Source organism: Jaculus jaculus, chromosome 4, assembly GCF_020740685.1.
Source record: "Jaculus jaculus isolate mJacJac1 chromosome 4, mJacJac1.mat.Y.cur, whole genome shotgun sequence".
NCBI lineage: Eukaryota > Metazoa > Chordata > Mammalia > Rodentia > Dipodidae > Jaculus > Jaculus jaculus.
The window spans coordinates 53,572,433-53,589,989 of record NC_059105.1 but is presented as its reverse complement, the minus strand read 5'-3'; the positions used below and the strand labels follow the sequence as shown (position 1 = coordinate 53,589,989).

Genomic DNA, 17,557 nt, shown 5'->3' with positions numbered 1-17,557 from the left:
TAATAAGCTACCTGCTATTTAATTCCATTTAAATTTATCAACAGAGATGCAGGGTACATTGCACATGGAACAGTTTGTTCTCTGCCAGTTGTCAACTTATCATTATAGTTATAAAATCTATGTCCCGGGTTCCACTATTTGCATAGTGTTAAATGGTTCATGGTGATAAGGAACTCACATGGTTTAAAAATGATTTAATAAGCTCAAGATGAGTAAATTATCTCCAAAACAATTCTTCATGACTGGAGTAGAAAATGCCACCATTTTCTCTCTTCCATAATGCATAACAACTGACAGATTAAATGTCGCAGAATTCCTAAAATGTAGTATGGTTAACCACCATATGCTGCTCAATAATACAGTTTTATAATAAATGAACATATTTTCCACTGTGTTCTGAGTATAGTTCACTATTCCATGTCAATAAGCATATATGCGAAGAACCAGAAAAAAATCTTAACAGTGTTGATATTTGAAATAGTCATATTGCCCATTATATTTTAAAGACTACCTTTAATTGAAAAAAATAACAACCATTCAAAACTGTTAAAACTTTGTTCCCAGTAATATATGTTTTATTAATTTTGCTTGTCACATTAATCTCAAATGGCTAGTAGATGTTTATACATATGTAATTTTTAATGAGAAACAGAATGGCTACTGCAAATATTATAAACGGACTCCAAAATATTGTACAAAGCCCACAGTTGTTACAAAGGCATTACCTGAGGCCTGGGTTCCTAGGCTTCACATACATGCTCTCTAAGCACTAAGCAATCTCTCCAGCCCCAGATTTTGAATTTGTAATATAGAGCCTTTAATGATGGTGTCATCTTCCCTGTCTCTAAAAATTTGAATTATATAAATAATAAATGTAATATAAGCATAATAAAAGGTGAATAATTATAAAAGTTGTGAGTTTTGAAGTTTCTGTCTTAATTATTCACATTATATACATGTATACACACACATATAGGCAGTAGTTGATGTTTGAGTTCTAGAGTAAAATTTGAGGTAATCTTTGTTGTTGTTCATGTAGAAGGAGGCAGATGCTGACTGTAATGGAAAGCCAAGCAATAGGTCAAGATACATCACTGAAACAGGTAAACATTAGTAACATTTTACCATGCAACTCACTCTTTCAACTAGATTTATTATACATACCAGGTGATTAAGTTCCTTGCAAATCAGTACATTAATGCAGTGATTCATGGTAGGGCTGGCGATAGGTATTGAACATACAAGGAAAAGTAGCCATGGTTGATTTTTCATAGTATTTAGTAGGTAATGGCATGATAGTCATGACAAAAACTACAATCTGATATTTCAAACATAATATAAAGTTGGTGTGTGTAAGGCATAAGATCTATGAAGTTTATGCATAGGCCAATAGCAGGTCACAGAATAAAGCTTGACAAAGAAATATATAATATGGAATCTGAAGGATGGAAGGAATTTCCCATCTTTTCTATTGTTAGTACTAATATTCATTACCAAATTGTTAAAAGATCAGTGCTCATATTTATACCTGTTATTAGAGTTTATAATTAAAATTTATAAATGTTGGTTATAGAACTGGATAATGTGATATATGTAAGCATTGCAAACTATTGAATACATTCAGCCAGTTCATATCCATCATTACTTACAGAATAAGGTATACAAGGATATATTCAATGGCTATATAAAATATTATCCTATTTTATATAAAAAATCTAAACATCCATGCATTAGATAACTTCAGAGAACCTAGGATTATTCTCCTGTAGATAGATATCAAGGGATGATCGCCTATAGCAATTTTCCTTATCAAGGTATCCATTAGCAGGCATCTTGTTTCTTTTATTCTATAACCAAATACCTGGTCTGATTCCTTCAAAATGAAAATAACATTATATAACTCACAGATTTTGAGATTGAAAGTTCATGCATAGGCAGTCTTATCTCTTTAGCCTCTGCTGAGGGCCACATTGAAGCTAATTTTACAGTGATATGCTATATGCCTGAACCATACAGTTTAGATCACTGTAGTTTTATGTAGTACTTTGAGAAAGGTAGGTTAGCATCTTTACTTTTGTTTTGGTCTAGGTCAATTAATCTATTTCATAAGAATTTTAAAATCATCTTTTTCAATTTCTATAAAAATGCCATAAGACATTTGAGGAGCATTGTAGTCTACATTGAGTAGTATTGACATACATAATTCCAAGTATCTGTTCACTTGAAATGTCTTTCTAATTAGTTGTGTCCTCTTAAAGTAATGTTTTAGTATCTTTAGTGTATAAGTTTTTCCACATTTTTGGTTAAGTTTATTTGTAATATTTTCTTTTCCTTGCTTATTAGTGAGGCTTTTGAATTGTTTTTCATATTGATTTAATGCCATGAAAATTTACTGAATTCCTAAATGGATTTAATGAAATTTTATTTTAGCTTAATGAAATTCTATACATACATACACACACACACACACACACACACACACACACACACATATATATATATATACACACATATATATAATATATATATGTATATTATATATGTGTGTGTGTGTATGTATATATATATATAACATAGAGATAATTTCACTATTATACACAAAATGAATGTAACAAACATACATAGGAATTTCGATGAACAGAAAAATGCACATTCTTTCAAATATACTTACAGTGCTCTTAATAGATAACATGTTAGATAACAACACAAGTCTTAGCAGACTTAAGATTGAAACCATCCCAATTATGTGTGTGTGTGTTTTGTGTGAAAATGTATATGCACTACACATATGTACCACTGCATTCAAATTTATGTTGGTGGGGGAAATTGAAACTGGGTCAATAGACTTTGCACGCAAATACTTGTAACACAGGTTCATCCCCATTATACAGTTTCTTTTCAAAATAAAATTGAATTTGATTAGAACTCGATTGCATGAAGAAAGCAAGAAAATTCACAAAAATATTCTTTAAAACCATTGACTGTAAAAGGAATAAAATGGGAATTTAAAGAGTTTCAACAAAATTAATTTTGTTTAAAAATTTAATACTGAGGGCTGGAAGGATGGCTTGGCAGTTAAGGCATTTGCCTGAAAAGCCAAAAGACCCAGGTTTGATTACCCAGGACACATGTTAGCCAGATGCACAAGGGGATAAATGTGTCCAGAGTTCATCTGCAGTTGCTGAAGGGAGGCCCTGTTGCACCCATTCTCTCTTTCTTTTTCTCTGTCAAATAAACAAATGGATAAAAATAAAATAAAATTCCATGCTGAAGACTGATACTGTGCATGCAATTTTTTTTCAAATAAAGAAAAAATATACCAAAGAGTATGTAGGCAAAATGACTCCATGCCAGCAAGACTACATTTAGTGTTCTATTGAATTTGGTTGGCTGGTGATAGGTCCAAATTAAACTTAGGCAGCCTTGTTTTTCTATTAGTTACAAGGAAGAATAAATACCACCAGAAAGACAGCCAAAGATCTCAGAATGTATATGTATGTATGTGTGGGTAGTTTGTATGTATGCATCATGTATGTATATAACTAAAATTTTTAATGATTCTACTACTTTTAAATACATATGTTTTTCACGGTAGGACTTCAATCTAGCCCAGGTGGACCTGGGATTCACTATAGAATCTCAGGGTGGCCACGAACTCATGGCAATCCTCCTACCTCTGCCCCCTGAGTGCTGTGATTAAAGGCATGCACCACCACTCCTCATTTTAATATATGTTTTTGATACATATTTCATAAGAAAATTTTTGTTCTTTCTCCTAAATATTTGTATTATTTTACTAATCTCATCTTATTACTACTACCAGTGCTCTAAAATTATGGTTATAATATTTGTAATATACCTGTAAAATATTAGAATTAACATGCTATGGTTTTATTTTTTTGCCATTTAGCACAAGTTAACTTCGTTGACTTAGTTTTTTAAAATCTATTTTGTTTTGAAACAATGGCCTTTTATTTATTGCTATTTTTTCAATAGCTGAAATAAAACATGAATTACTTTTATAAATTAAGTAATAAGTTTTATAAGCCTTTCCCAATACCCAGTGATAGCTGATTTTTTACACAACTCATTTTTCCTCAAGTTCATTTGCAGCAGCAAGAGGGCCTGGGGAGTGCTCACTTGTTTGTGCATATGCTCTTTCCTTTTCATTCTCTTTCTCATTCTCTCACTCATTCACTCTTTTTCTTTCTCTCTGTTTTGCACATATACAAATAAAAAAAACACATTTAAAAGTTTCTTCCCAATTTACCATGAAAGATCAACTTAATATTTATTTGTAAACACGAATAAGATGTTATATTCCCCTATATTTTAAGTATTAATAAGCCAATACCAAATTATCTTAATTATTAAAACCTTTCAATAAGTGTTGATGTCCAGTAGTACAGGTAGTGTTTTGTATTGTTTGTCTTTTGATTTTCTATGTAAGTTTTAGAAAGAGATTCTGGAGTTCCACAAAATATTTTCCTAAATCCCATGAAATCATAATTGGGTTAAAAGGTAGCTCAACTCTAAGAAGCTTTCCATCTGTTAAGAATCAAGCCCTCCAATCAGAAGGCATGCTATGTCATTTTAAAAATTCTCTAATTTTATACCTTTACAGTATAATTATCATTATTACTTCTAAAAACTTATTCTTTATTTCTTTTGAAAGGATTTCTTTAACACTTACTTATATTTATTCACTGGCATCATAATAATATTTACCGAAATCAAGTGGAGAACCTTGTATACAAAGCAATTCAGATGTTTCAATGAGAAGAAATAACAGATTAATGAGTTAAATTCTGAGAAGAGATAGCAAGTAATTTACAATATACTGCAAAAATAAGTGTTACTGAGCAATTACTATGTTCTGTGCTGAGGGTATTGTGATGAAATTACATTATAGGCAAGATATAGCAAAATAAGCCTATAATTAAAAGAAAACATCTATTGAGTTTTTAATAGGAGTACTACAGAGAGTTTTAGGAATGCTGGTGAAGGATATTTATAGTAAATTTCGACAAAAGATTTCAAAAACGGTTAACACTCATTGAAACTTTAACAAGAAAACAAACAGAAGAACCCACAGAACTCCAGGTAAGCTGCAAAAGCTCAGAGGCACAGAAAGCAAGATGCAGTAGGCAATGTCACTCTGTCATGGAATGTATATAACAGACTAACCAGCTGTGACATTGCTGGGTAGACATGGGGATCATCTTGTGTAGAATATTTTGCTATTTGCTAAGGATTTTGGAATTTACTGTGAAATGTCCCTAATAGCTTGTAAATGAGTGAATGACAGCAAATAATCAGCTGTTGGAGAATTGTATTACCATTTGAAAAGTTATTAAAGATGAATACAAATGATCACTTTGTTTTCCTGTTGCATAGGACCTAAGACTTATGCTGCAGCTCACGGTATCTTTTCTTCTCCAGTTTCCTCAAATCTGTAAGTATCTAAATAATTAAAGAGATGCCATAAATTAAAATTTTGATAGTTGTTTAAGTAAATATTGTATGCAGTTCTCCTTTTTAGTAGTTCTACTTTGTGTCAGTCAACTTCTCCTTGCTGGGAAAAAAAATACATAACAAAAATTAATTTAAGGTAGGAAGTGTTTTCCGTGTACAATTCCAAGTTAAAGTTCATCATTGTGGGAAAGTCACACCAATAAGAGCTGGAGGCAGATGGTGGCACTCAGCACAACGAGGAAGCAGTAAATACTAGATGCTCAGCTAGCTTTCTACTTTTAACACAGTCCAAGAACCAAGCCCATGGTGGTTCCCACAGTTTTCACCCTCACAAACATGGCCATGGTCAGAAATTTGTTTCCATGGTTATTCTAAACTTTGGCAATGAGATATTGAAGTCCATCTCTTGTCAAGCTGACACTGTAACTTAACACTTTAAGTCATAGTGATGTGGGACAGAGCTCTGAATGGGGATAGAACTCCCATACCATCATCTCTCAAGTCTTGAGTTTTAGTCAATGTTAGCAGAGAACTGAAAATGCTTACTCAGAGAAAGGTAAATTATGTGATTTGTTTTAGGGAGAGTTAAGATAAGAGAAAAAGCAAAAAAGAATGCTCCCAAACCCAAAGAAGTTATGCCCATTCCCAGCTGGTGGAGAGGAAACCAGTAGCTGTGAAAGGATAGAAAATCAGGAAATTCTCTCTCACATATGGAAAAGTCTCTGTCTGGTGAAGGAAAAGAGAAGGGGCTTACACAGTTGTTGGAAGTCCATTTATATGAATCAGGCATCCAGTAAGAATGAGCCTCATCACTAGGCTCAGGTGTGTAGGGAAGGAATTGTGTCTGGTGAGCCCAGGAGGGATAATGACTTAGGAAAGATACATAGAATCAAGATGAAATATCTAAGCAGGAAGTAAAAGAAGGGCATTGAGCAAAATTATGCATTTTAATCTTTGTATCATTGTTGAGGCATTCTCAGATAAAAAGAAACTAATTCAATGACTAGAAATTTTGATGTTTCTCATACATTTTTGTTCTAGCTAAAGTAAATCAACTTTTCTTGACTTTACAGACAACAGAACCTGCAAAATTGCTTGCATGAAAAAGTATGTATCATAAAACCCACTGATAAACCAGCCTAGTAATTACTTTATGCTACAATAGAAATGTTGTGAATCAGATATTTATAATTATGTATTGATAATCTCCTAGCCTTCCCAATGTGCTTTTTGTCCTAAAAGATGTTTTCTTTCAGTTGATTCTAAGATTTTGATTTTGCCTAAAGTTTAAATTAAAAATAGTTTTGTCTCATTGGGAAGTGTATATCAAAGTTAAGAGGCCTAGCTTTCCTGAAAGCGTCATCAGATACCTCAGACACAATATCTAATTAACATTGCTTTGCAAATTTTGCTGGCTGGGACTTGAAACAGAAAAATATATGATGGTATGTTTTGATAAGATCCAACTCTAGTGCTAGTAAAATTTGTCAGGAAAGGGAATGGCATTTGAGGAATACTTGCTTTGGCATTTCCTCATGGACACCTGCTCAATACATAGAATTTGAAGGAAATTTCCAAAGTTTGATTTAAGAAAGCCTTTTATTTAGTATAAAAATGGAAAAAAAGGTTCAGAATCCATTTACTTACTACTAGTACTTTTATTTGGTTGAAATATAAGCAATTGCAGGCTTATTTAATTCTATAGGTACATACTGTTTTTTAACATGGTATGGATTAAATGGATAGCAAGATTAATCATTAAGGAATGACCATTACAATCTGGATTCTACACTCTATTTCTTATTTAAACACAGCAATATTCTAACTCCCCTACTCTTTTTAAAGCCTTCTCAGTTCATTGAGACCCAATTCTAAATATATTACTTTCATTTTAAATTTTGTCCCTTCTGTAAATAATCTGTCTTCAGTTTTCCTAAGACAGTTTGCAAAAAGCCATTCAATTTGGGTAATGCATTACTTTTTGTGTTCCATATACACAGACCACAGACTCACACTGATAGCAGGGACTAGGTGTGAGGATATTTTGTTTTTCACCATCAAATACCAAATAAATAATTCTGAAGGCTCAGAATATTTTACTATTTGGAAAAATAAATAGAAGTATGTTCATATATCTTTAAAACGCTTACCTGAATTATGAACATATTTCATTTTGTCAAAATATTTGCAATTTGGTGACTTTCATTTATAATTCATGTGTCACAGGCAATAAATGCTGGGAAAATTTTAAACCCAACTTCTGAAGGAATGTAAATAAAGTGAAATTATATGCACAAAATATTTATCTGTACTGTAGAATAATTCTACAAAAACAATCTAAATTATTAGTAGATTTTATCTATAAATTTCTCAAAAATGGTTATATTCTAGCTATGTACTATTTGATGTCTGAAACTAAATGTTATCTTCATGTCTGAAAAATATAGAGTATCTGATTTTCTTTTTATCTGACTTTTTTTTCTTTCTAGGTAACTTCTGAAGAACTGAATAGTATAATTCAAAATATCATGACCTGGGTTGTAGCTACAGTGACCAGTATATTGTATCCAGCTATCACAAAATATGAAGAAAGATTGCAAAGCAATACCTACCCTGTGTGTGAAGAATATGACCTTTCTTCAGATAGCTCAAGTTTCTGTAGTACATGCAGTGAAGGGTTTACATATAGAACTTACACATCTGGAGCAACTAAAACTTTTCAGGCAGAGCCTCGTACATTTGCTTTTGACTCACAAGTGAGAAGACCAATCACACCTTTGAGACCTCCTTCTACACATGTGGAAAAAACAGTTATGGGCAAAGCGTATCAAAAGAAAGACCAATCTATAACATCTCAAATCAAATACAACAAAACCACATTTGAATATACACACCCTAAGCTCAAAAGTAGTAAATCTGACAGTCAGCTTTTTGCATCATCTGAAACAGGTCCAAAAAAATCTAAGGATGCTACCACAGAGACGGATAGTGGAGAGACTGCACTGTTGCATATTAAAAAATCAAAGGCCATGGATGAGATGAGAAATCTAAAGAATGTTTTGGTAAATTTTAAGTGTCACTTGAAAGGGGAAACTCAACTGATTTTAGAAAGTATTTTTCAAGAAATAATGTGTGACTTGACTCAGGCAATTCCCTCTCTTTCTTCTGTTACTGCTGAAGTTTTTGTTGACCACTCTGACACGGACAAAGAAGAGTTGGTATCCAGTGTTGATATATGCTCAGTAGCTTCAGAGATAGTGGAAAATATGCTCGAGAAACTTGAGTGTGCAGTTGAGAAAAAATGTGCTCAGATATTTTCACAAGAAGATTTGTCAGTTGACACCAAAGCAAGCTTAACAACTAGCGGTGGCTATCTCTCATCATTTAATGCAAAATCTTCAGAAGATTCATTGCCTTATACTTTGGAGCCAATGTGTGATATTGCAGAGGATATGGTACATGCTATTTTAGAGAAGTTGGTGACTCTTACATGTTATAAGAGAAATGAGTTTCCTGTTGAAAACACAACCAAACATTCCTTCTATCAGCATAAGTCAGACCAAATGTTTGCAGACTCTCAAAAACCTGAGAGATTTAAGTCTCATACTATACCAGACACATCTAATCTGATTGTCAAAGAAGAAATACAAAATTTAATAGCCAGTATTTTTTCACAGTCCTCAGTGGTTGGTCATATAGAGGAAGCCATCAGCACCATACTAGGCTATGTACAAAATGAACTTAATAATGAGAGACTTATTGCATCTGAAGAAACGGTAGTGCTTCTTCAGTTACTAGACGACACATTAACTCAGCTCCACCAAGAGCCACTGAAAGCAAGTGTTCAAACACCTAGACAGCCTAGACCAAGAAATACTGATGCTAAAGAAAAGTACAGACTTGCTGATACTAGTTTATCTGATGATTCTAGGACCAAACGATCATTTCCACCTGTTAATGTCCCAGGGATGGTCCTGTATTCTGAAGATGATGATGAAGAAATAGATAACCTAGTGCAAAATGTGCTTGATTCATCCTTTAATGTTGAAAAATCAAAATCAAAAGAACAAACAACAAAATGGTCTACAAAGAGAGATACTTGTTTTGAATACAAAATAAATAAACCACCTACTAAAACTGCCTCTCAAAGCAAAGTTACATGCCATTGCAATAGGGGATTAAAAACTAGGTTACCATCTCCTAACGATGATATTTTAAAGAAAATGCCCTGCACAAATAACGATACTTCAGTTTTCAGCCACGATCAAAAAAATCAAATTCAAAAGGCTTCAGAAAACATAGTAAAACATATTTTAGCAGAAATAGTCAAAGATGTATCTCCTCTTCCTCCAAGTCACCTGGATAGCAAAGTTAGCATAGACTCCTCTGTTTTTACTTCAAAAGAATCTTCAGGACAGTCATACCAAGAATGGATAGACCACTTATTTTCTGTGTCAGAAATCAGTGAACTAGCACAAGAAATAACAGAATCCGTATTAAACATACTTCATAAAGCTTCAAGGTACATTCCCAATACCATTAAGAGTGCCATTGCATCAGTTCATCAAACTTTCCTAGATTGTTCTGACACTCCTGACAAGGTCAAAGAAACCTCAAATAAAGTGCCATCCAAAGTATGGTTTGACAGTGAAAAGAAAATGAAGTATTTATCTTCACTAGATATAGAGCCTTCCTGGTTAGGTGCAGAAAGTGAACCCCAGCCTGTCACTAATGTCAGTGAGAAGATTGTTGATACTATTTTTAAGATGCTGAAGTCATTTGTTTGTCCAAAGTTGAAAACGTGCTTCAACTCTTTACCAGGGAAGAAGTCTTCAATTCAGTCTCAACTTAGCATTTATACAACCAAAATCGTTAAGATTGTTTTGCATGCCATCGAGAATGAACTACAACTCAACAAACAAAAACTAAATCTTAGCAAAACCGAGCAGTCCAAGGGGTTCTTTTCTTATTCTGATAAAAAATCAGATTCTGTTGCCACAGATGTCAATGATGATATCATGGAAAGTCCATTGCTGACATGCATTTGTGAGTTGTTATCAAGTGAAGATCAAAGGTATACTTCAGTCTCTTCAGATAAAACAATGCCTGAGAGTATTCATACACAAAACAGTTTGCCAAGTAAACAGGGTACAGTAGCTTTTAAGCAGTATTTGGCAAGACCCTGTCTTCTCCATAGTGCCATTAATGAAAATAACTTGGAAGACAGTAGCAAATTGCATGTGCTTGATCGCATTGGGGAAATGCTCCATGAAATGCTATGGGAAGTCCTGGGTACCCATCCTTACTCTCAACCATCTTGTAGTCAGCCAAACACAGAAAAGACAAACAGTGATGCATCACTGACTTCTCATATTCACTTCATCTCCAAGGCAATCCTGGAATATATCCTTGGAAAATTATGCAATGTTGATATAGATACTAGTTTTGTAGGCTCTGAATTTAAAGTCATCTCAGATTCCCTGGATATTGACAACCTATCATTTGATTCAATTATTGAGGAAATGGCCAAATGCACCAACATAATCTCCAACTTACTTTCTAGAATGAAGGAAGGTAATAAAACCAAGGCAAAAAATATTGTTCCATTGTCTTGCAAAGCAGAGAACTCAGAAGAAATGCACCTAAACAAGCTGAAAGCTCTTGCTTCTGATATTCTTAATACAGTATTTTCTAAGCTGGAAGGATTTGCCAATGGGAATTTAGAAAGGGTAGGTGTTGTTAGTGGTGTAGACAAAAAAGGCAATCAAATGGATAAGGGATGTGTAAGGGACAATACTTTTACAGATGCACATGATGAATCCTTGCAATCTGCTTTGTACACACATGCAGAAAAGATATCAGGTGCTATTTTGAAAGCCATTCAAACAGAATTAAATACGAACTCATCAGATTTTAGCACAAGTATAAAAACCTCAAAACCTGAGACAACAATGCTTATGAATATAGTTGATTTAATTTTGGATGCAGTATCTTCAGATATACTGAGTGAAACTGAATCTGATAACAAAAGCATTGAAAATTATGGATACCGGCCAACCTATGGAAATTTTCTTCCTGGAGGAGCTGAAGCTGAGACATTTCCAGATGATGACGCTGATGGAAGCAAAGAATTCACTAAAGATGTTACACCACCAAGAGAGGAAACTAAAACATATTCTCCTGAACAATGGATTCTAGAAAGAACCTTAAACAAAATTGAAGTGAAACTCAAAGAACCTCATAAATCTCCAATTGTTCCTATTATAAGAAACATTTTGAATGAAATATTTCAAAGTGCTCTAATTAGTCACCTAAGTGTGTTTCCCCCCTCCCGCATTGGTGGTGTGCCTCTCAATGCTCATGACTCATCTGCTCAAACATCTGTTCAATTTACGGATACTTTGGCGGGTCCTTTAGTATCTGACACAGATGTAAGCACAGTAGTAAATGATGTCGTTCGAACTGTATTTCGTAAACTGTTGTCAGCTGCCATGACAGAAAAAAGTGGAAGTGAAAATAGATGTGAAACTATTATCTTTTCAACAAATGTGTCTTTTCGTGAACATAGCTATGGATTGAACTCCTCTGGAGCTATGTTGAGCAGAAATCCACATACATTTCAGTCTTGTTGGAATGTTGACAAACAGATAAAGGTAAATGTAGTTGAAGATATTATACAGGCAATATTAACAAATTTAGAAACTTTTGCTACTTCCAAAGTAGAATCTCTCTTTTGTCCCCAAGTCAGCTTCACAGTTCCAGTGACTTTGCCTATCCAGCAGAATAAAAGTAAAGCATCAGCCAAAGACTCCTGTTCTGATGAGCAATTTTCCTGTAGTCTAATGGATCCTAGTGTGTCAGGAAAAACTGACTCACTGTGCCAAATATCTTTGTCTAAATTAAATATTTATGCAAAGGAAGTGGCTAGAAAACTTTTACAAGGAATCAAACATGAGTTGGATAAAGAAAGGGATAGTCCTTCTTTGACTCCCAACATAATAATTTCTGAAAGTATTGCAAGTCAGATTGTTAACACAGTGCTGGATATTGTATCATACAATAGCAAGTATGACAAAAACAACTCTGGCAAAGAGAATGATTCAGATCAGCATGATGTTATCATTGAAAAGCTGTTCAATAAGACTGAATATCGAAAAATACTTGAGTTTAAAATACAAGATACTATTGAAGCTATCTTACATAATATTTATGAAAATGTCCTATATCAGAATAATGCCTCATTTCCCACACCCACTCTGAAATATAACATAGATGGCAAATATTCAGAAGCAAGTTCTGAAACATTCATGATGGATGGGAATACCCCTAAGGTTTCAGTTCCCAAATCTGACGTCATTTTGCTCTCTAAAGATATTGTGGACATTGTTCTTCATCATCTAAGTTCTTCCATCATGCCTGGTATAAATTGCATGGATACTGCCTCTCCAAGACTAAACTGCTATGGCATAGTTCCACAAACACAGTGTCAACAATCTCTTTTCATAGCACCAAAAAGTAAAGGAAAGACAGAGTATTTCTCACGTTACAAAAATAAGAAACTAGCTTATGATGATAATGATGATTACATACCTATAGAGGAAGAAGAGTCCACCAAGAAATCTTCTCCTGACCCATATGAGGAAAATGCCAACTCCATTACTCAAACTATTTTTAATCGGTTACAGTCTTTTGCTACAGAAAGAATACATTCATTAATTACTCTGCCTTTTAAGTTTAAAGAAAGATCACTTGTTAACCTGAGATTGGAAGATTGCAAAGAAGATGACAGTATTTTTCATGAATCAAGCCAAGTTGAACCTGAGGCGAATGCCCTGAAAATATCAACAACTGAAGCCATTGTCAGCCAAGAGTTTACAGAATCCACTTTTGACAGTTATAGAGAAAAACTTGGGACCTCAATTCACTTATCACAAGCTAGTCTTAAGGACTATGCTGACTTCATTGCTAATATTATTTTGAAGCTTATTAAAAATGACTTGGACTTACAAATCCAAAAGATGCATGCATATCCAAAGAACTTCTTCCAAAAACATATCATTGTGAGTGAAATTGTCAACAGTATCTTAAAGATATTATATAAAAAAAGATCGGAAAAGGAAACCTTTTTTCCCTCAAAAGAGGATCCTAACTCTTCACAGTTAATGATAGCAAATAAAACATTGCTTGGACAAAAGGAAAGTGGAGAAACTACCACCATATCACTGCTTACAAGTGATTCATTAGAAGAAAACCATATTCCATTGGAAAAGGAAAGCCAAAGAATTGTTTTAGAAGAAATATTTATGAGAAATGGAGAAGAAGCAAAACAAAAAGAAAGAACTGAGTTGCTCAGTGCAGTGGAAGAACATTTAAATATGCTGAATGAAAGAATTAGGGAAGTCATAGGCCATTTGCCTCCATTTAATGAAAGTCCCCACTTTATATCAAATTCCAAAATTAAAATATCCAATATAACACAGAAAAACTTCTTTCATTCACCTATTAGCAATGTGTCAATTGATATACTGGAAAATGTTTTGGGAGAAATGCACTATGTTATTGTGACATCATTATACAAAAGTAATGAAAGTAGGGGAGAGGCAGAAACATTGGAAAACAATAATTCCTCCTCACCAGTGAAATCGTCATGCTTTGGAGAAACAAACGAGTCAAGGCAAAGAAGTACACCGCCTAGATGGGAGCTATTACAGGTATATCCTTACACAGACAGTCAAAATGCTACTGTTTTAGAAAACACTTCTTTGCAGTGTTTACCATTGCAGTTTGCTAGAGATTTAATCCAAATGGTTCTCAAAATGATAACAAATTTTGTGTCACTGAATCTAGAGGAGTGCCTGTCACATGAAGGTTTCTATGATGAGTTGCACCTACTGAGATTACCCAACTCTAAAGTTAGCCCTCAGGACAGCCCTAGGCCTGGTCGCAAAATAAGCTTAAAAGCAAGATCAAAAATGACCACTCTGTCAAAATTTAAAACAAAACCACCCCTAGGAACAAGTGCTAAGGCCAAAAGCAAGACCAAGTTAAGTATAGGAGAGAAGACACCAAGAGAGAACCAGTCCAAAACTTCCACGGGACTGTCACAAATTCTGTCAATAGGTGATGCTAAAACCTTACTAAAAACAAAGTTGCCAGCCTCAGAACTAATAATGTATGCCCAGAATATAATAAGTGATATTTTGGAAAGTATTATGAAAGAGCTTGAAAGGGTGTTACACACTAGAACTATGGAAAATATAAATTCTTTACCATCAGATCAAATCTTGGAAGCAAGTAAAATAGTAAATTCAGTTTTGCAAGAACTGTATGTTACAAATTATCACAACTTTCCCTATCCAATAAGCTTTTCAAATCTGGATGGTCTTTCTATTTCAAAGGAGAATTTAAGTACTGGTTCCCCTACAGAAGAACAAGCATGTTTTTACTTGGAAAATGTTTCCTCACAGTTAGAACAGATTTTTCCTAAAGAGGGTATACTTAAAAAAATGTTTGACAAATGGCAAACTGAAACAAATGATACAGAAAATGAAAAATTTAAGCTATTAACAATTGCTGAAAATGTTTTGACTGAAATTTCAATTAAAGCAAAAGATTTAGAATATTCCCTTTCACTTTTAAACTTGCCACCTCTTGAAGACAGGGAAAGCAGTCTCTACAGTTCCTTTAAAGGTGGTTGTACTAGAGCTGAGGATACCAAGGCACAAATTGATATGTTTTCAAGGGAAATTGTTGAAATGCTATTTGAAAAATTACAACTGTGTTTTTTGTCTCAAATGTCTACTCAAAACAGTAAAGAAACTCTAGCAGATAGGAAAGAACACACTCCTGCTAAAAGTAGACACGGAGTTCCAGTCAAGCACCTCTCTCGTAGTAGGCCAGTTAGTAATGTGAAGATCAGAAGTCACATTTCTATGGGCTCCAGCAACCAAATTGTCCAAGACATTATAGAAAGGGTCTTAAACATGTTAGAGTCATTTGTGGACTTGAAATTTAAGCATATATCTAAATATGAGTTTTCTGAAATTGTGAAGATGCCTATAGAAAATCTATGTCAAGTGCAACAAAGACTATTAAGCAAAAAGATGTTGCCAAAGTTACAACCACTGAAAAAGTTTTCTGATGAATCCAATTCAAGTTCTTTTATATCCAAAGAAAACATACAGAATACTCTCCTGCAGGTTCATTCATTCCATTCAGAATTATTTACATATGCAGTTAACATTGCTAGTGACATGCTTAATATTATTAAGAATAAGTTAGATAAAGAAATAAACCAAGTTGAACCATCTTCATCTAGCATGCTGAAAGAGAATATTGCAGTAAGTGAGATCATCGGCACACTAATAGACCAATGTTCTCATTTCAATGAGTCTTTGACCAAAAACTTTCCACAGAAAAGTTTCTTCAAAGGAACTGAAAATGTTTACATTGTTAACCAGGTTGAAATGGCATCTGATATGAAAATGCCCACATCAAAGGTAACAGAATCCCATGTGGAAAATAATCCTCTGCAAAGGAGTATCTCTAGCTTGGTGTCTTATTCAGGGGAAGAAATGAAAGAAAAGTTTAGAATCTCATCAAATTCACCCTCCCACATCAGTTCCCCTGTAGAAAACACATTGAAAATCTCAGCATCAATAGGAAGACCTGGTTCAAAAACCATGCCATCAAGTCCTAGAAATAATGTACAAAACTACAGCCTACAGAAACCTAAATTTGAACACTTTGATGAACCTACAAAAGGAACTAGCACTCTCCCTGAGGGCAGTGTCTTACAAAAACTGTTTAAGAAAGCAAATGATTCCACAGAAGAGTCACTGAAACAAGCCATGTCATTCATAGAGATGGGAAAAGGTGAAAACCCAAGAGTGTTTCACTTTGAGAGCCCCCACACAATTGAGCCCAGAGAAGTTCCTACAACTGTGACTCCACTCAGAATATGTTTAGCTGCAGACAGCATCGTCAACACTGTGCTATCAAGCTATGATTTTCCATGTCATCCGCATGTTAATGAAAGCAAAGAAACAATGAACCCATTTTTCCTATCAAAGCAACATCCTTTGCCTGAAATAGCAGCAGGAGAAATGAATACAGAGAAAAGTTTGCTTAGGATGTGGTGTAGGCAAAATAGCTATATGCCTGAGGAAGAAAGCAGAAGTGCTGAGGCCTGCAGGAGACACTTTTCTTTACTGCAAAAATGGAAAAAGAAGGACCCAAAAATAAAAGTAGAAAGTTTGGAAGGAACTGAAGTCATGGATTTTGCCGATCATGAGCTGGGTCCGAATGAAGTTCACTTGATAGCAAGACATGTGACTACACACGTGGTTATACACCTGAAGAACTTCAGAACTGGAGGTAAGCATACAATAACTTATTTTTAACCTGGAATAATTTAGGAAAACATATAAAAAGTATGTCTAAAGCATTTGTTTAACATGTGCTTTTTTTCTGAAAATAGGTTTGGAGATATCTATTATTTTTTAATTTCATGATGATTGAAATTAATGTTTAGTAGTGAAGAATTGTGTCTTCTAGCTCTAAAGAGCATGTTGTTCATTTTGTAAATCTGCAAATAAAAGGAAACAATTTAAAAATGGGTAACTTTGAGTTTGTACATGACCCTGCCACTGTATCCTGCTTCTAACTTTTCTAGTGTCTGGTTGTAGTTTTGTTTTAGTCTAGATCATAGTGTACCACAAATCCATAACATACTAAAAGTAAATGTATGAACTCAAATGAATATATATTTCAAATAATTACATGATATCACTGGAAATGTGAATTAATATTTTAATAAACCTGAAAACCTACCCTATTGAGTCTGTAACTATATCATCAGGGCATACATCCACCCATAACTTAAAAATTTGAACTTAGGAAACATATTTTCTCAATTTATTAGCTAAAATTAATATTTTGTAACAAAAAGACTATTTGGGAAAATCCATTTTTTTTTTCCTCATTGGGTCATGTGCTTTTAAAGGCTAGTAAAGCACATTATCTTGGTGTTGGTGGAGGTGTTCATCTCAGAAATTTGTAGAAAAAACAGGATGTTTAAGTC

General features: G+C 33.9%; 1 protein-coding gene across 1 annotated transcript in view; it reads left to right on the top strand.

Moving 5' to 3' along the window:
• Fsip2 (fibrous sheath interacting protein 2) overlaps nucleotides 1-17,557 on the top strand; it is an 87,649-nt gene that overhangs the window by 44,157 nt on the left and 25,935 nt on the right. Inside the window, exons 13-16 of the mRNA XM_045147853.1 lie at nucleotides 1,040-1,103; nucleotides 5,398-5,455; nucleotides 6,549-6,582; nucleotides 7,965-16,851. Of these exons, the coding sequence (XP_045003788.1) occupies nucleotides 1,040-1,103; nucleotides 5,398-5,455; nucleotides 6,549-6,582; nucleotides 7,965-16,851 (9,043 nt within the window). The remainder of the gene's footprint in view (nucleotides 1-1,039; nucleotides 1,104-5,397; nucleotides 5,456-6,548; nucleotides 6,583-7,964; nucleotides 16,852-17,557) is intronic.